At 37.4% G+C, this 19946-nt stretch overlaps 1 protein-coding gene across 1 annotated transcript; it reads right to left on the bottom strand.

Annotated features, from left to right (window-relative positions):
• Positions 1 to 714: 714 nt before the first annotated feature.
• Positions 715 to 15007, bottom strand: gmps (guanine monophosphate synthase). The gene is made up of 16 exons (XM_038285543.1): positions 14760 to 15007; positions 12247 to 12419; positions 12017 to 12131; positions 11764 to 11861; positions 9795 to 9898; positions 9436 to 9629; positions 9008 to 9173; positions 8054 to 8205; positions 7783 to 7956; positions 7451 to 7556; positions 7121 to 7236; positions 6739 to 6864; positions 3919 to 4034; positions 3680 to 3810; positions 3078 to 3250; positions 715 to 2509 (listed from the first exon to the last, which is right to left on the bottom strand). The coding sequence occupies exons 1-16, from the start codon at positions 14784 to 14786 to the stop codon at positions 2408 to 2410; spliced, it is 2073 nt and encodes a 690-aa protein (XP_038141471.1). The 5' UTR covers positions 14787 to 15007; the 3' UTR covers positions 715 to 2407.
• Between the last annotated feature and the right edge of the window lie 4939 nt (positions 15008 to 19946).

A 19946-nucleotide genomic window follows, 5' to 3' on the forward strand; every position in this document is an offset into this window, starting at 1 on the left:
ATATGGCTGAGGAGGGCACATAAATTTGACCACTGTATGTTTACAAAAAGTGCAAAAGGAGAAACGTTCAAGATGTTTACAGGAGTAGGGCATCCAACAAATTACTTAGAAATGTGCCACAATTCCCACAAAGGAGATGTGGAACCAACATTTGGTCCAAGTCAGTTTAAAATCTAATGGAAGAGGATTGGGGCCACTAAAAAAAAAAAAAAAAAGTTGACAGATTTTTTTATTTTAATTTCAGTTTAATATCTGTGTGTGAGTGGGGGGGAGATCAGAATTCTGAGATTAAAGTCAGAATTCTGCCTTTTTTTTCCAAGATTAAACTGAAATAAAATTTAAAAATCAGTTAACTTTTTTTTTTTTTTTCCACCCGAATCCTCTTCCATAAAATCTAGTTTAACAAATTAGTAAATATTTGAGTTGTGACGTTAAAGAAAAAAGAAAATAGTAAACATAAAGTGCACCTGGAAGGCAACACACTGTATGCCAATGTGAAATGTGACAAAACATTTTATTTCAATTTGATAAAAAAAAATGGAAACCCGAGAAATCCTATAAATCAAAATGAGGCAAGTAAATATTTTCTAAAAGCACTAGAAATAACCAACAGCGAATGTTAAGTCTGATAAAGTACACATTAAATGCAGTTGTGATGTTAAGCCTGATAAGTGTACATCCATTTCTTGAACAAATAAAGAACAGAAACAATAATAGGAGTTTTAACATTGAGATCTTTATTAAAGCTCAGTTTTCCATTGTACAAATGTCATAATTGAAACTGCATGCAGTGGCTTGGTTTGAGGCACCTTACTAAGGAAAATGAACATTGCTGAGCAAACTTGAACAAAATCAAAGTCAGTATTGCATAACTTATTTTATTGAGATTTGGAAAAAAAAATCCACTTAAGCGTTTTTTTTAAATGGGGACTTGAGTAACATAAAGCACACGCTTAAAAAGGCAAAACAGAAGGACAATCACAAACAGCAGTTAAGGTTAGGAAAAACCAACAGAGATGAGAGGCACAGAAACAAATGGAGGAATCACATACGAGTTAAACATCTCTAACAGGAGACTACAAGCTTTTAAAAACTCAGTTAAACCTGAGCGCTGTATTCACTGAGGTCTAAATGACGAGAATGGAACCTGGAAATGATCTACTGAACGCTGTGAAAGTTAACATGTATACAACGGGTGGTAAAGTCTTTCTGAGATGGACTGCAATGAGGCAGGAGCAGAAACCAGCTCCCCTCAAACGGACCTTTAACACTACAGGACAGGGTTAAGATAAAGTGATGTCTTTGCTGATGCAGCACCGAGGGTTTATGGGTGACAAAAAGTGCAAAAGAAATGTGCCTCTGCAGAACGCAGGAGCAGCCAATCCATCAAATAACAGTAAGTGACACGATGTGGTTTAAGAGCTCTTACTACTGTACCTATAGGTTTGATATTAGTCCTTTTTGCCTTTATAATCTTTTCCATAAAAAAAGCACACACACTGCAGCATGAGGAGAACGGAACCCTCCTCTCTGGACAGAGTTCATGTCGTTTCACACCAAAGAAAGAAAAAAACTAGAACAGGCACATACATGTTACCAACCGCCTCCTTCACACGATTCATCAGTCCGAACGACCGCTGGGTGGACTGCTGTCTGAGATCGATGCACAAACAACCCAACAGCTCTTGTCCACAGATTTCACACCACAGCATATTCTACTTTTGGCAATAAAAAAAGAAAAAACAGAGAGCTTAAAAAGTGATTGGTCACTAGGCTGCCGATTAAGACAGCAAAAGTTTAACACAGTATGGAGGCTGAAGGGGAGCCAGTACAAATAGAGAGGATAGTTTTATGCTCAAAATATTCTTCACTACAAGAAACAGCAAAACAAAATAAAATCAAAGGCTGAGTTCATACCCCCTCCAACCCACTACTGCATTTTCTTTTATGACAACACTGTTTATTATATTTAATCCAGCCCATATTCAATCTTTAGGCACAACATCGAGTAAACTCAACCATCACAGCCTCTTACTGCTTGCCTTTAAAGGTTAAGCTTATAAAAAGGAAGCAGCAATTTACCTTTGTATAATAGCCGGGACATGTAGATGAATTAAAAATGACAACATATTAACCATAACTGACACTATTTAATCCATACCGCCAAACAAACAGAAATTAAGACCAGTTAGGAGTGGTGGGGAGTGCAGAACGGAGGGGCTTCGTCACAGTACGGTCTGCCTTCCATGGGAATGTTGAAGAGAAGGAGCAGGTGATAGAGGGGAGGAGGGAGGAAGGACAGAGAAATGGAGAGAGAGAGAGAGAGAGATTGGCTCTCCGCCCCCCCGTATCTGCGGAGAGTGTTTGTGCACTGCGTGTGGATGTGATATCAAGTCATGTTGTGGCTCTACTCCCACTCTGTGGTGCCGGGGGGCTTGGAAGTCAGGTCATACATCACTCTGGAGATGCCGGGGATTTTCTTGATTTCGTTTACCATCTTTAGCACCACCTAGTGGAAAAAGGAAAACATTACAACTGGAATCAGAGAACACAGTGTCATTAAATGTTTTAATCATTAAACCATCAGTGACAGTTGTTTAAAAAAAAAAATCCCAACCTATGGGTGATAAAAAATAACTAATCCCCCACCTTTTGACATCAACTAACAGATCACTCCCAGATCAGTGGAGTTTAATCTCTCAAGTCATAATGAGTCGCTATTACAACCTGATCTGCAGAGTTACTTAAAAATAGCACTTTTCTGAAGGGATGTAAGATAGGAGATCAATAGAAGCAACAAAACATTGGCTTGATTTAAAGAAATGTAACTACAGAAACCAAAAAGGTGGTGATATTCATGAGTCTGGAAGGGTTACAAGCTCTTTATGAACACTCCAGGGAACCCAATGAGAGCCATGATGCACAAAGAGGACCGCTGCTGCACAGAGAACCCCTACACACTAAAATAAAGGCTTAACCAATTAAATAAGATCAACTCTATAAACAATGCCAACAAATTGTTTTAATCAAAGAACAGAATATGGCAACACTATACCAGGCTAACTGGGTTATCATACCTCCTCTGGGATGTGGTTACCAGGCATGGCAGCGATGCCCGTCATAAAGTCGCTGGTGATGAAGGTGCGGACGACGACAGAGCGCCGACATGAGGGCTGCTTCAGCAGGGGGTCTCTGTCAAAATGGAGGGGAGTGAGGATGACTGGCATCTGGCTGATCTTCCCTGAATAACCTGAAGGGAGAACAAAGATAGTCAAAGTTAAACCCAATGTTTTCTGGTTTTATTCCAAACCCATCATCTGTCAGAATAGAAGAAGGATATTCGACTGGTGACAACAGGACGGTTGACTAATTTATTTCTGAGAGAACACAGATTATATCCATTGCATTAAAGTGCAGAAACAGGTGCAAGGTTGAAAAAAGACAGAGGTTAAAAACCGATCTGAGGCTGAAGACCACAGGGCCCAAATCAACAACTTGATTGTAAATATATCATACTAAGCTTAGCCAAATATTTAAAATATTAGAGAGAAAAATTTCAGAATTCCTTGACAACCATTAGCTCAAATATCTACAGATTTCCACACATAGTTTAGTTTAAAATGGTGATTCAAAAATCTTCAAAAGATTCCTTTTAGTTGTGGGATTACCAGAGGCTTACCAGACTCTCTGAGGATAGCGTGAGCTACAAAGTCTGCCTGTCTGAGCGTGCTCAGAACACCGGTGGTCAGGAAAGTCGGGGTAATGTCTGTTGGCGGCTCCTTCACGTGAGACCCAAATATATACACAACTCTGGAAAAAAACAGTACAGGGTTTCAAAAAGTCTTTGAAAACATTGAACTTGAAATATGTCTGATGACTGAAGAAAATACATGCATATTTTTATTTTTTTTTGATTACCTGTTAATGGTATGGCACATTCGAGGGATGAGTCTTGCCAGAAACATCAGTGATTCCCAGTGGGGAGATTCTTTACTTGTGACACCACACACATAACTGTAAGACCGGCAGTCTCCCTAAAGCAAAGAAAAAATTAACTGTTTTATAGAATAGAAAATCCCCAATTGGTAAATTTTGGTGTTTACAGCAGCAAAAGGTTATACCGTAGTAGAAGTGTTCACACATTGTGCACCTTATAATAAAAGGATTGATGAATATATGGAATTAAATTACAACGTACTTATAGAGATTCAAGATTAATTGAAAAACTTTGTTTTTTTTATTTTCAGCCCAGGTAAAGAAAGCTGCCTGTGTTTAGGAATGGTATCCTGTCTGGCCCACAGCCTGTGGTTCCAGTTAAATTTAAACCTCTGGTGTGGAACAGACAGTGAAAGGGTACACCTACAGAAAAAACATTCTGTCACTGGCTGACTAGCAAAGTTTGAAGCAATTTAAAGCCACCCATCCTCCAGATGCAGTCAGCCATTAGAAGAGGGCAGAAAAAGGAGAGAGGAATAATGCAATGAAAGAATGTGGTGGTTTCAGTGGGTGTGTCTTGTGGTTGACGGCTAAATTACACTCTGTGCCTACAGAGACAAACAGCTGGCGGCAGACACTGTGTCACTGTGACTGCTTCTCTGAAAACATGTTAACTGTCCTACATATGTGCAATAACTGACGTCTACCCAACCAAATGGCTGATATATAGTACTGTGATCTACTCATCATTTAGATGTTTAAAATGGCGACAATTATTTTACAACCAGAATATCTTAAATCACCTGATTTATCCTTAAATCCCAGGATTATTAAGAATTAGACATTTCTAATTTAAAGCTGCACTGTGCAACTTTTAGCTATTCAGGGGCTCCAGACCCACAACTTCCAGGTTTAGCTTCCCCGGAAAAGAAACAGGCAGTGCTGCATTGTCCTAAAGTCAATCTCCCTTTCTGTTATGGAATCTGTTAGCAGATTGCTTTGGACCAACAGCTGAGAAATCACGGAGCTACGTGTAAAAATAAGAGCCCATTCACCTCTAGATTAAAACTTTAATCAGAGAATCTAAAATATGTCTGATAAGGTACGTTCTTAAGTGCTGTCTTTATTGGCTAACATCAGCTTAGAAATATAAGTCAGTAACCAAAACTTAAAATCTCAAATTAAGCTAATACTTGGGTCAAAACTTACAGGTTGGCAAGAGTGGCAGGATCAGCAATCAGACCATAAAGTTAAAGGTTATCTCTTTTTTTTTTTTTAAACAATATCAGGTAGAAAATGCATTAGGGCTGCAACAACGAATCGATAAAATCGATAAAAATCGACTTTTAAAAGCGTTGGCAACGAATTTCATCATCGATTAGTTGTGTCGCGCGATTATTACGTCATCCGCCGCGCCGTCATCACTGCCTCTTGACTGAAAGAGGAAGAAAAAAAAAATACGGCAGAGCGAGTCAGCGCCGCAGGTGCAGTGTTGCCAACTCCGCGACTTTTCAGACCCCTCCAGCGACTATTTTTCAAAAAAGCGACTAGCGACAAATCTGGCGACTTTTTTCGGTGTCACTGGCGGCTTTTGGAGACTCTTACGTGAAAGCATGTATCATTCCTACTCTGCCGTGGGGCGCCTCCCCCACCCCAACCGCGTTTTCCCGCAGGAGTCCCTCTCAGTCAGAGCCTCAGCGTCCAGACTGCAAATGAAGCGCGCATGCACCGGGATTGACGGCGCAAATTGATCACAATAATTAAAGCGAAAAAAGTGATAACATGCAACTTTTTTCAAAAGAAATTAACATGGCACGGAACCACCATGTTTGTTTGGTTTTAAAGTGGGGAAACGTTACGTTAGTTTCTCAGGTAGCTCATCTGATGCTTTCCTTACCTTGTTAGTAGGTTACATACAGTGATAAGGTTGGCTACTTATTTTACTTTTAATTTCATTTGAATTAGCTTAAGCAGCGTTTACATTTACTTTATAAATAAATTAACTTGCAAATTATGAGGGCAAGGCTTTTAAAGTTTAAATCTTCTGGCAAAGATAAAGTAAAGATGATCCTGCAATTTATGGAAGTAAAGCAGAATAAAATCCAGCAAGATCAGTAATATGTCAATTAATTATATGCCACATTCCCATGTAAATATCTGTCTTTGGAGGATGTGTTTTTTAGCACCCCTAGTTCTCTATTTTGTATTCCAAATACAATTTATAATTTGAATCACAGGGCTATTTTTATCTCTATGGTTCAGTATTTTCTCAAGTAGCAACTTTAACTGCTATACTTTCCTGTCTTAAAAGGCAGAACTCTTCTAGTCTAAAAAAAACTCATTTGTTGAAATGGGGGGGCCTATTGTTTGAACCCCTTAGAGGCTTTTAAAAACAAAAATGTCTTTTTTTGCGCTTTATGAAACAAAGTACCCTATATTTTGTGGATGTACATCTACATTTCTCATGTAAGTTTGCGTAGTTTTAACACAAACATTTATTTTTCATATTGCACCAGTACAGTTAATGAGCAACCTGTACTTGTGTGCTTGTTTGTTCTGTCTATAATGTTAATTTTGCAATAAAGAGGTTAATATAAAAAATATTTTTTGTCCGATTCATCGATTAATCGAAAAAATAATCGTCCGATTCATCGATTTTTAAAATAATCGTTAGTTGCAGCCCTAAAATGCATTAGAATTATACACCTACAAGATTGATTAAAGTGCAGACTAGCGACTAATAAATAAAATTACTGAATTATTCAATCAACTAGGAGCATTATCCTAGATGTTGTGACTAACCTGGACACCAACAGTTTTAATGGGCAGCAGGAAGGCATTAAGTGAATGAAGGCTGGTGATCTTCATGAGTTTCTCCTCCTCTTCATCTGATATGCATGACTTCACTCTCTGGAGCAAGGCATGAGGCTGGCATGGAGGGAAACAAGCAGATTAAACAAGATGAAATGAAGAGACGGCAGTCAGCTTAGATGATATTTAGAAACTATTCTATCAAAAAACTTGCTTTATCCTTAATATTGTTCAAGTAAATCATTAATTTGAGCTGACTTCTGAGGGACAGAAGAAAACCTAGCTCTAAGGAAAACACACATCTATACCCTTTATTAACCCACAGTAGAATCAATAGACAACTAGACTGTTGCTCAAAAAGTTCCTCACTGACCTTTTTGACACTTGCAGAAAAATCTGTGACGATTTTGAGGATGTTGTTTGTTTCAGCAAAATCCTTACAAATATAAGGCTCCTCAGCACAAATCACTCTGATGGACAAACCAGGCCCTACAAAACGCAGAACAACCATGGTAAATTACGAACAAAAAACAAAAACTTTAAATATTCGAAAGAGGGTTCATCTTTAAGACAGATTCAAACAGTAGTTGTTTACATAACACAAAGGAGAAAATAAATCAGCATACAGTAAATGCAAGGATTAAAACAGTTTATCAGGCAGCATTGTGTTGATCAGAAAAATGCTGTCTGTATATTTACTTACCAGGAAAAGGATGCCGAGAGACGATCTCCTCTGGCAGGCCCAACTCTCTTCCCAGTGCTCTTACTTCATCTTTATGGAAATCTTTCAAAGGTTCAATTACTTTTCCCTGGATGATAAAAAAAAAAGGCTTAAGATTCTCAAAGTTCTTACATTAAAGGCAGCAGATTTGTATTGCTTATTTATACTGTGTTGATAAAGCAGGAAATTAATTATTCCAATGCTGCTTAAAACAGTTTACTTCTTTAAATCCAAGTTGTGTTCATTAGAAAACTAGGGCTCACAGCAGCTGTTCAAAGTCCGGTCAGGTTGAGAGTTTGGGAGAGAGAACGTACCTCATCTCTGAGCTTGCGGATGAGTTCGGTGTCATTGTGATGCGTTTTGATGACCTCTGCCTTTCCACTGGCAATATGAGAGGCACTCTCAATGAGATCCGGCCGCAGCGTGCCCTGCGCCAGGAAAACCTCCTCCGGGTTCAGGTTCATTTCTCCAAGAACTTCATTAGCCACCTGAGGAGTGACACAGGGCAGAATCGATGAGAAATTAAATATGTTATACAATAAAAAAACACAATTAAAAGAGAATGATCAAACAGCTGTCGCTCACTTTAACAAACGTGTCTCCAATAATCTTCCTTTTCTCCTCAGGGTTGGTGGTCATATTCAAGGTCTTGCTGATGCGTTTCCGTGGCGTCCTGTCCTCCTCAGAAATGGGAAGAGTTGTTGTCCCGTTGTAAAAAGTGTGAGCTGCATTTACCACTAAAAAATAGAAAAGTGGTGCTTAAAAACAATACAATACCAATATCATAATATCATCAGGACATCTTGTTATATCCATGTTAGACCCCACCCCCCTTTTTTTAAATAAGAGCATCCCATACGGTTTATTCTAGTTACTTGTTTCTGCTACTTTGGTTTAATTAATGAGACCTGCAAGAAATCATAAGGTTTGCTCTCTTTAGAGAAATTTATGCAAACTACTATGTTAAACTACTACTACTAAACTACTTTATGTCCATATTACTTTATTTTTTTTATTATTGCTGTTTTATAGAAATTAATGAATAAAAGTAAAATAAATTTTCTTTAATAAAAAACAAGACTAGGGTTGTCTTTCAGAACCACATTGTTGTCAAACTACTAAGTCACAGCTAAGGTAGCTCGCTATCAATGGGATGTTGTACAGAGCATATTAATTGAAAGTTGAGTGGAAGAAAAAAAAAAATCACTAGTGACAAAGATACATACAACCTTGATTTGATTGTGAAGTAAAACATGTCTGCCCTGTGAGAAAGGCCAATGCATGCCTTATAAAAAATCACAGCATCCCTTTGCTCGACAGACTAGGTTAATCCTCTGACCTAAAACCTGTAGAGAACTTAACCAACATTGTCAAAAAAGACAAAGGGAGACTCAACAAGGTAAGGGGCAGCATTAACAGAACGTGGATCTCCTCACCACAAAGTGTTCAGTAAATAACAGTTTTGAATACAATTCAAAATCCTTTTAGGCAGAAGCTATGAATGCTTCTGCAGAAACAACCTTAGAACTCGTCTCCTACCTTTGAGTTTAATACCAAGCTTGGTGAGGGCCTCCTCCACACTCTGACTCTCTCTCTTCCTCATAAAGCCGTTATCGATGTGAACAGCAATCACCTGCTCCTGATTCAGAGCTTTGTTCAGTAGAGCTGTGCAAACTGTTGAGTCAACCCCACCACTCAGTAGCACCTGTGGATACAAAGAAGACACCATAACTTTAAAAGTGTTCTATAATATTCTGTTGAATATTTACTAAAGATTGCTTCCATCTGATGGCAGGCTTAAAATCACCAAGCACACCATTCTTCTCACAAAAAAACAGGATTTATTTAAACCAAGTAAATTCAAAAGCTGTTGCATATCTTCCAACTTCTGCAGCTGAAACCATCCTCAGTTCTACAGCCATTTATTTTTCTTTGATTCATTTTCTGAAAGAAGCCATGTCACTTACCAGAACTTTCGACGTGCCCACTTTTTCTCTGATTTCATTGATGCAAACCTCCTCCCGGTTGTGCACGGTGAAGTTACTCGTACAACCCGCGATCTCAAACAGGAAGTTCCGCAGCATCTCCATCCCTCGCTCCGTCAGGTCAACCTCAGGGTGAAACTGTGTCCCGTACAGCTTCTTCTGTTCGTTGGCAATCCCTGGAAAGGAAAACAGTGACGTTTTACAGCCAGAACCTAACTTGCTTTACTTTGAAAGGGTACATGAATAAAACTACTATGCAAAAAGAAAGTAATGTTTTACAATGGCACAGTCGTTTATACGTGCATATAGGCTGGGAAAAGGTTATCTTGAATGCTCCTCACCAGCAATGATGTTTCCTGACTGGGCCACCACTTTAAAACCATCAGCCACTTTATCCACGCTGTCACCGTGGGTCAGCAGCACCAGTTCCTCCTTCTGAAGGCCTCTGATGAGAAAGACACACACAGGCGTTACAGAAAGGTAAGAAGTGTTGGTTGATATGTGGTGCTATAGTTCATATTCGTCAATGTTTACATTGAAGAATAGACCTAGACAATAATTCAATATCGATATATATCAGGATATAATTTTATTCAGTAAAAGTAGTATGAGATTTAAACACATTTCCAGTATTTTGATATACACTGCAGTCTGTGGTTACAGTACTGGTCATTGTAACGCTGTGCTGCTCAGTTTTTTCTAAGCTCCAACACTTGAAGTTTTGCTACAAAATGAATGTGCATAGTAATGAGAGCAAATGTCCCATTTAGTTTCGACTGAGCTGAGATAAAGGTTTTGTTCAAATCTTATTGTTGTCAAAGCTCGCTGTGCCTTGGTTAAAAAATAAAAGGGATGGGATCTGTTTTGCTTCTACTAAAAATGAGAGGTTCAAAACAAACAAAACCATTATTAACAAATATCACACCGTAAATAGAGACAAGAGCAGGATGATGTGAGAGAGAGGGGGAGAAATCCTGACAGGAAGGGTTTAGAAATACCCCAAAAATTATTCATTGTGAAGCTCTGCCTACAACTCCATGAGGGTTTATCAAAAGTTTTTTTTATAATTGTTATTAAGGACCTTTAGTTTGTATATTCGGAGCTAGTTATGAGTTATTTGGTTAATTTAATATAGTGATTTGGGAAATTAGTCTTTGAAGCCTGAAGTTAATCATAAAAAAAATAAATAAAGGAGGTCATGACAAAGAAACTGAAAGAGGCAAGAAGGAAGAAGAGAATATAAGGCAGAAGAACATCTGTTGAGGTGTAGCTCAAAAAAATAAATAAATAAAATAATTGTACACAATTTTTTTTTAAATAATCATTTTAAAAATTTGCATGGACTTGAGCTTTCTTTGATGCTTTTCTGAGGCTTTTATATTGATTATATTGACATCAGAATTATATCACCTGAAATTAAGAAATATACCATGATATAGGTTTTGGCCATATCATTAAGTCCTGGTTAACAGTATAGATGCACCGATCTGGCAGAGCATATCAGCTGATATCCGAGACGATTCAACTGTAGACTTGATATAAACATTGCTAAGAAAAGGTAACATTTAATGCGGGTATAAATTAACATAACATAAATATTAGTTAGATGTACAGCGCACTGACTGAATTGGATCGGAGCATCTCCAGTGTAGAGTATTTGTCATATTGTGTGGGTTTCTGATTGAGTGCCAACGTATGTATCAAATATTTAGATGCATGGTAGAGTACCTAAACCTTTGTTTTAACTTAAAAGATAAGAGGAGATTCACCAGCTTCAAAAATGAGTAAATTTTAGGGCTGCATCTAACGACTTTTTTGCTAATCGATTAATCTGTTGATAATTTTTTTAAGATGAATCGATTAATAATCGGATAGCAAAAGGTTCCTTAAAAACTATTTTTTCAAACCAGGTCAAACTAAATCTTTTCCACTTGAGGAGTTCTGGATGAAACATTTTGCCAGATGAAAAAGGATTTTTTTAATCATAAAGGCAAAATATTTAGATATACTTTTACAATTCTAGTATAATTACTGCTCTAAGTGGGTTGCTCTGTCAGCTAAAGGCATGATTTTGAGCCTCTATACCCCAGTTAATAAATCGATTACTGAATTAGTTGACGATTATTTCAATAATCGATTAATCATGAATAATCCAATTGTTTCATGCCTTTTAAGTTCAGAAAGATTTAAAATAATTAACAATTAGGTCCCCATATTTTGTCTACATCAGTATAACAATGTATAGCAAATAATGATTTATAGAGTCAGTCATAAAAATTAATTTATATTAAAATAAACTCCCCACAATACCTGAAAAGGGAGCATGTGTTGTCCAGCGCAATGTTGAACACGCCATCCTCCCTTACACTCTTTTTGTGGACCGTCCCACCAAAAACTTTATTCATCATCTGTAGCAAACAAACACATTTGAGTTAATCATTTTACACTGACTTTTTTTTTTACGTGTGACATAAAGGCAAAATAAATTTTTTTTAAGTACCGTAGAAGACGGAATTATATTTTCCTTTCTTAAGAAGAGGTAAATAGCAGCAGTTATAGGTACCTGCATTCCATAGCAAATCCCAAGGACTGGCTTCCCTATGGTGAATATGGCTGGGTCAAACCAGGGGGCATCTTCTGCATACACAGAAGCTGGACCTCCTGAAATAATGATCGCTCTGAGGAGTGAGATGGAGAAGCAATCAGACAACGTTACAACATTACAGCACCTCTAAGCTTAGTCGACAGAACAAAACAGAAAAAGGAAAGAAAAAGCCTCTTTTTTTTTCTCACCTGTAACCTTGTTCTCTGATTGCAAAGCCTGGGGTCTCCAAAGGGAGAATCTCTGAGCGGACACACAGCTCCCGCACCCGTCTGTCAATCACCTTCCCGTACTGTGCGCCTGCATCCAGGATGGCAACCGCCCCCTCAAATGATCCATTCTGCTCTGTGGTGCTGATCTCCAGCTATGGATGCACAGTTACACAGATAACGGCTCATCTGTTTCATGTATTCACAGAGGGACTCGTATGGAGAAGTTGTTAAAGAAATGCACAGTTGAAATGTGCGAATAGTATGCTGGTAGGTTTGCATGAGTAGAAGCACAAGGAAGCCAATTTCTAAAACCTTTCCTGAGTGCCATGAAAATGTGACTCAATAAAAGGCATAACGTGATTAAAAACATGTGAGCTACAACCTAGACAGACAGGCACTCTTTTGAAACGTGCTGCAACCATTCTGAGAAAGGAAAATCACAAGAAACCTCAAGTTAGTCAAGGGTTATTAGCTTGATCAGCTTCTTAAATTGACATTTGTTCCCTCTGAACACAGAGCAAGAATAGGCAGTGGGGTTATAGTTTTACTGCTAAACTAGGACTTCAAGTAGAGATGTTACCAGAGAACTACCAGAGTAAAAATAAAAAGAAATGACATAACATCACAATGATAAAAGATCTATGGTAACTCGGGAGGAGCTACAGTGATGCTCTGCTCAGAAAGCAACCCAAACTGTTTGGCCTACATGCAAAACACTATGCGAGTTGAAAAACCAACACTGGAGATTAATCTGAACACAGCATCAACACTGTAAAACATGGTGGTGGCAGCATCCTGCTGTGAATGGCCTTTTAATTGAGCATGGACCTGAGTTTGGGTTGGCCTAATACATTATAATTCCAGTCAAATAGATTATTTTGTGGTTGTGACCTAACATATTTGAGAGAAAAAAACGTTCAGGAATATGACCCCTATTTGATCATTTTGGTTCATGCTATATTCTCCCACTCTGCAGAATCAGTTAGTTCAATCTCTAACGTTATGCTCTCTCTGCTTTTTCTCATAGTAGCTTCATCTGGTCTGTTCCTGTTCGGCTATGACACCAACCTGGAGATAAATATTAGCTGTACTGCTGCCATCAACACCTTTGTTTATAGATTTTGGAGATCAACCTGTTTTCCAGTGTAGTCTTGTTTCTCTGACTGTGACTGGCTGGATTTCCCCCCTTATCCTCTGATCTTCAGAGCTCGTCTGCCTGGCTGTGTGTTTCCTGGTCAGGAATTTAAAGTTGCTTTTTGTATCTCTACATCTGTCTCCTTGCACCCCAGTTGGCCACGGCAGATGGCCGCTCACACTGAGCCTAGTTCCGCTGGAGGTTTCTTCCTGTCAAAAGGGAGTTTTTCCTCTCCACTGTCGCTACAAGCATGCTTAGTGTGAGGGATTGCATCCCAGTCAATGAGTCCATGCAATCAACTGGTTTTCCTTAGATGGAAAACTTTGAATCAATTTGATTGGATGAGCCTTGAAATGACATGTGTTGTGAATTTGCACTGAATTGAATTCCAATACTTTAAAAAGTACTAAGCTGTTAAAATTCGACCATGGTTTTGTTCTTTCCTTGTGGATCTTGACAAATGCTGGACAATTTTGCCATTTGTTTTTATTAAATTGAGGTCCTACAGTGATGGAAGTAGCACTGAATCAAATGCCAATAACAAAAACAGACTCGTGATGAGCGGCAAGACAAGAAACAACCCACGTGGAAAGTGAAACCTTCATTTTCCTTCTCCAATTGTACGTTTCGCAGTTTTTTTTAATTGTCTAATGTTAGGATGCACACAATTGAACATGAGCCAGAGAGATGTGTGGGGAAAACTACTTTTAAAAAAATAACCGTTAACATCGCAGTGGTAGTTAGAGTTCCAAGTTTGCTCAACTAGCTTAGAATGTTAGCAAACTGATAGACGTTATTTTAACTGAAACTATGTGACAGCGGTCATGCAAAGTCAACGATTCAGCCAAAAAGTTAATTTGACAGCTTCCAATCCGGACCGAATGCAAGAAAAACACACATCCCTCCGTTAGCTGTGGAGTCCGGTAACAGTTTGTGCTAGGCTAAAGCTTGCTAGCGTGTAGCGAGCTAGCGAGGAGGAATCAAACCGTCGTGCGGAGCGTTAGCCTGTTAGCAGAAAGGTTAACGGGGCTATGCTAGGAACCCACGGCGCCCACTGGGCTGCTAGGACCCACTCGAAATACACGCAGACGATGGGGGAAATATGTGACAGACTTCCTTCATGTCAGATATCCCTGATATAACCCCGTAGCTGTCAGGCAGCCATGACCGTTGAAATGTAAAACTGCAACAGACTCAGAGCGGAGCGACTGGTCCTCCGCGGGGCTGCTGGTAACATGCTGACTAACTTTCCCCCCTTTAGGAGCACAGAGGCCGTCAGGGTCTAAAACCGCGGGCACATCGGCTTCACCGAGTGGTCACCCGGACCGCTCGGTGTTAAAGTATCCCATCCACTGACCTTGCTCTCTCCGTTGCACAGTGCCATGGGGGACTGCCGCCGTGTTCGGTGGTGAAAGCGCTCCCCTTCTTCTCGCTGTCCCAGGTCTCACACTGAGAGAGAGCGCTGCTGGATCAGCACGCCGACTACCGTTGGAGAGGCAGACTGAGCGGAGGGAGCAGCGGAGGGACTCTATCTACTCCTCCGGACGGGGGATGAATTTCCTCTGTGGGGCCAGACTAAACTGTCTCATGGGTGGAGCGCAAAGTGAAAATCAACAGATAGTAAAGTGGGATAATAGTCCCTGTAGGGATGGGCTTACAACGTTAGACTCAACCAATAGAGAAACATATAATTACAGTTATAACTTAGATATAATTTGTAATTCTGACTTTAATGTAAGAATTCTGACTTTAATATAGGAATTCTGACTTTTTTTCTCACAAATCTGACTTTAATATCAGAATTCTGACTTTTTCTCACAATTCTAACTTTAATACAAGAATTCTGACTTTATTCTAAGAATTCTGACTTTAATATAAGAATTCTGACTTTAAATTTTGAATTCTAAATTTTTTCTCACAATTCTGACTTTAATAAAAGAATTCTGACTTTAATATAAGAATTATGACTTTAAATTTTGAATTCTGACTTTTTTCTAACAATTCTGACTTTAATCTAAGAATTCTGACCATTTTCTCCCAATTCTGACTTTAATCTAAGAATTCTGACTTTAATGTAAGAATTCTGACTTTTTTCTTAGAATTATCAGTTTAATCTCAGAATTCTGACTTTAATATATTAATTCTGACTTTAAATTTAACATTCAAACTTTAGTCTTAGAATTCTGACTTTAATATAATAATTCTGACTTTTTTCTCACAATTCTGACTTTAATCTAAGAATTCTGACTTTTATCAGAATTTTGACTTTACTCTCAAAATTCTGACTTTTTCTCACAATTTTGACTTTAATCTCAATATCCTGACTATATTCTAAGAATTCTGACTTTAATCTCACGGTTCTGACTAATCTCACAATTCTGACTTTTTTTCTCACAATTTTGACTTTAATCTAAATTTTGACAAGAATTCTGAGAAAAAAGTTAAAATTCTGAGATTAAAGTCCGAATTTTGAGAAAAAATGACTTTTTTCTCATATTATACTGAACTAAGATTTAAAAATACAAAAAAGTGGCTCTAATCCTCTTCCGTAATTTAGTAATCATAACATTTATTTATTTATTTATTTTGCATGAAGTTGGAGCAGAAAAGTAGCATATATATTCTTGATTTACTTTAATCAGTTGACGGCAATGTGAGGCTTCATTTGGTCATCATAAAAACGTCTAATTAGGTGCATTAGGCCTGAAAAAGGGGAGATAATTCAAGAGCTTGAGTAGTTTTCCAATGAATTATAGCGAGTAAAGACTTCAGGACAACGATTCATATATTTCTGCCATAATAATAGACAATAGTGACTTCATAGAACTTTTCTAGTAGGCTATATGAGTGGTCTCCTCCTTAGTGTATAATGTCTTCTGTACCATTTATTGTTTTTAGCTGACTATATTTCAACAAATATCTCTCACATCTATAACAGCTGTTATTTTTAACATTAATTTTGTTAATGTTATAATTTTCATGTTCATGTTGACAAAATGCATTTGGTGTAGGGATGCAATTAAATATTATTTTGCAAATTGATAAATTTTTCAATTTTATTTGATTAATTGATTAAAAATCATATAGCCAAAGGTTCCTTAAAGAACTTGCAGAATTACACTAGGTTAAAACTAAAAGCTTTCCACTTGAGGAGTTCTGAATAGGGCATATTGAGAGACGAAAAAGTTTAGTTCTATCTTAAATTCAAAATGTTTATATATTTTGTTATAATTGTGATATAATTACTGCTCTTAGTGGATTGCTCTGTCAGATAAATCCATATTATACAGTCTCTACACTCCATTTAGTGATAAATCTATTACAAAATTAGCTGACAATTATTTCAAAAAACGATTAATCACAATTAATCCTATAAATTTGTTCCATTTTATTTTGGTGTAACAACCTCTTAGCTGGTCATCATGTATAAGTAAAAAATAATTAAAACAACAACACCTACTTTCTACCATTAAGAGAAGGTGCCATCCACTTCAAGGTTAAAAATACAATTTTTTTCCCTTCCTTTTATCTTTTTCCTGAATGTAAAAGGAAACCTACAAACCAAAACAGTTCACTTTTTTGTTTCAAGTATGGGAATACTCTTCAGTTTTGGAAACATGATCAGCACTTTTTACACATTTTCAAAAAGAATGTTTGGAATCCAACCTGAAAAGAAGGAAAAACAAAGCGGAAACATCTGTGGTGAGATATGACGATAACAGCCCCATCATGTGGAACATCTCACAAACGGCACTTTAAGATCAGTCGCCTCAGGAGGTTCTAGTGTCTGATCAGATTGTGTTTATCTACGGTTCCAATCAGAAGACCCTTAATCCTTGTTTTAGGTTCATGTTAAAGTCTAAGCTGAGACAAAGCATCACTTCATCTACTGAAATTGGGACAGTGTGTTTTCTGTCTAAATTGTAATGGGTCTCATGGAAGTTTGCAGCCTTAATAGTTGTGTAAGTCTCTCAAAAATCCCAACATCAGCCTCTTGGATCAAAAGTGCTTTAAACATATTCAGTTTGCTTCCTCCTATGAGATGATTATTAATCTTTTCTTTAAACTGTTGTTATTTAAAGAGTGTTCTTTTTTGATGTTTAGTTTTTGGGCTCATTTTGCTTTTCCTAAAAGTAAACTGAAATACAAACTCATCCAATCTAGGAAGATAAGGTTTTATGCCAACACCTGCTCTTTGCAGAGAGTGAATGCAGATACGATTTTGTTAAACAAACCATTTTATGTGTTAGTTTTTATATATATGTTCCACAATAGGTGGTCCAAGTGGAATGATTCTTTCTGAAATGATTTTGTTCAAATAAATTGTAAATGTGTAATATATTAAATGATTCAATGGGATAAATCACTTATGGTTTTCTGTCAATGCAAATCATCATAAGTGTGAGCGCAGGTGACTCACTAGCTTTTAGCCTTGAAGTTCTTTCAGATGCAACACCTAACAGAAATAAAAGTCTTGAATAAGAAACTTGAATTTGATGTATTTCTTTAGTGAATTCTTAACTTCTTATCTAAATAAAATTCCTATGTGCCGTTTAAAAGACTGTGATGCTCCTAAGGCTTGCATCTTCTGTTCTGACATTCTTCATGTGTCCTGACAGTTCCACACCAAACCAGCAGCCCATCAAATACAACACAATAGTTAAATAAACATTTATTTAACTAAATACATTCCTATATTACTAAATATGAAAAAAGTTGTCCTAACACTATTAAAGTAACTCAAACTCTGCAAAACATAAAAAACAGCTCTAAAAATAGGAAACTGATTTGCAAAAAAACTGACAGAAAGCTGATCTAAAAATGTCTGAAAAATTAGTGTTTTTGGCCTTGAATTGAGCAGGTAGACAATCTGCAGATGGAATGGATATTTGTTGTTTTTTATCACCTATTATTCACTTAAAATAAGATTATAGACATCTGTACTTATGTAAAATGTATCATCTTTTTCTATTGGCAAGTTGTTTTACCTGTCTGCTCAAATCAAGGAAAAATATACTTCTAACCAGAAAAGATGACAAATTTTAATGTTTGTAGTGTAGGATTCTGCCAGGAGCAGCAGGGGCCAGGAGCAGCTCTATATGGGTGGGGGCCCCTGTTGGCCACCTTCGAGAACCGACCATGTTCCTGAGATTCAGGAGGTCTGTTTCCAGTAAGATATTTCAGTTGGTTTAATTTTATCACTACATGTTTAATTTATTTAATTATTATTATTTTTTTTAAAACTTGAATTGATCTAAGTAGATCTAGTTGAATTGCATGAACATGTAGGGTAAACCATGTAAAGCAAAGCTGTCTTGTAATGACTAATAACTTATATCTCGATCAGTGACGGTAAATGAGTGGCAGCTTTAGGTTTGCCTCTTCATCACATGCTATGGCACTCTGATATGCCTGTGTGTTGTCACATGTTTGCTGTTGGGATAAGCGACTTCACATGGGCTCAAAGTAACCCACAAGGCAGAGCATGTCGTTATTCATTACCTCTTAATTTAATGTGAGGTCATGGGGGCAGAATGGACCTAAGAGACACAGTCTGCTTAGAATTAAATCACTGAATGGTTTTTAAATGACTATGCCTCTGCAACCGCTAGATTAAGACAGAAATATATTCAAACAATGCCAGATTCGAATAGAATCTGATCATTTGTCCAATAGTTTTTTTTTTTTATTTTAACTAACCAGATCTGTAGTAGAGCTACAGCTAACTATATGGGAAGAAAAGGAATGGATCCCTTTTATTGTCTCACGTGGGAGCCCTCATTGGTTGCTGGGCCATTCATTAGTATTTTCTTTCTTTGAAAAAAAATAAACCTTTCAAAACCAAAAACAAACAAACAAACAAAAAAAAACTAGCCAGTTTGAAATAAAGGTCTCAAAGTGGCTATGTGGAAAATATATATCTAATTTTTACTTTACATGACAGTTGGTATAAAATCATGTCGAATATTGTTTTTCTGCTGCATCAGATATCCTGTTTTATTTTAATTGAAACAGGTAAAGAACCCTCAATCAAGATGAAGGAAGCAAGGAAGGAAGGAAGGAAGGAAGGAAGGAAGGAAGGAAGGAAGGAAGGAAGGAAGGAAGGAAGGAAGGAAGGAAGGAAGGAAGGAAGGAAGGAGCTATCTAATCAAAGTATCAAAAAAATAAAAAATAAAGATGGATAAAAAAATATATATACTGATGGCCAGCTCTATGCTATGTTTGGTGATAAAAGCAGTACACATTTTCTTTCTTAATCATTGAAGTAATCTGCTGGTGTTTCTCTGGTGATAGTTGTTGTTATTGGCACAAAGCTAGGATGTTGCATCTTTCCAATGCAACACAGATGTTTGAGACTATGGTCAGACCTCAAAGGGGAAAACAAAAAAAAGCACCTTTGTTAGTTGATTAAAGTAGAATTGTCTGAAAAGCATCTATTTATTGTGGCTGTGAGCTAATTGTACATGTTTGTTGTCAGTGTATCAACCACCCAGTCCTCTCAGGTTTTCTGTTTTATTCTCACATACTCACTATCACATATTTA

Source organism: Cyprinodon tularosa, unplaced genomic scaffold, assembly GCF_016077235.1.
Source record: "Cyprinodon tularosa strain WSP-4 unplaced genomic scaffold, ASM1607723v1 ctg211, whole genome shotgun sequence".
Taxonomy (NCBI): Eukaryota; Metazoa; Chordata; class Actinopteri; order Cyprinodontiformes; family Cyprinodontidae; genus Cyprinodon; species Cyprinodon tularosa.

Bases quoted from the DNA above. Each gene is read 5' to 3' on its own strand.
- gmps (XM_038285543.1), bottom strand. From the start codon at position 14,786: ATGGCACTGTGCAACGGAGAGAGCAAG. The intron at 11,862-12,016 runs GTACCTATAACT...TGTTTGCTACAG, and splicing joins GGATTTGCTATGGAATGCAG to ATGATGAATAAAGTTTTTGG. The intron at 6,865-7,120 runs GTCAGTGAGGAA...CCTCCATGCCAG, and splicing joins TTTCTGCAAGTGTCAAAAAG to CCTCATGCCTTGCTCCAGAG.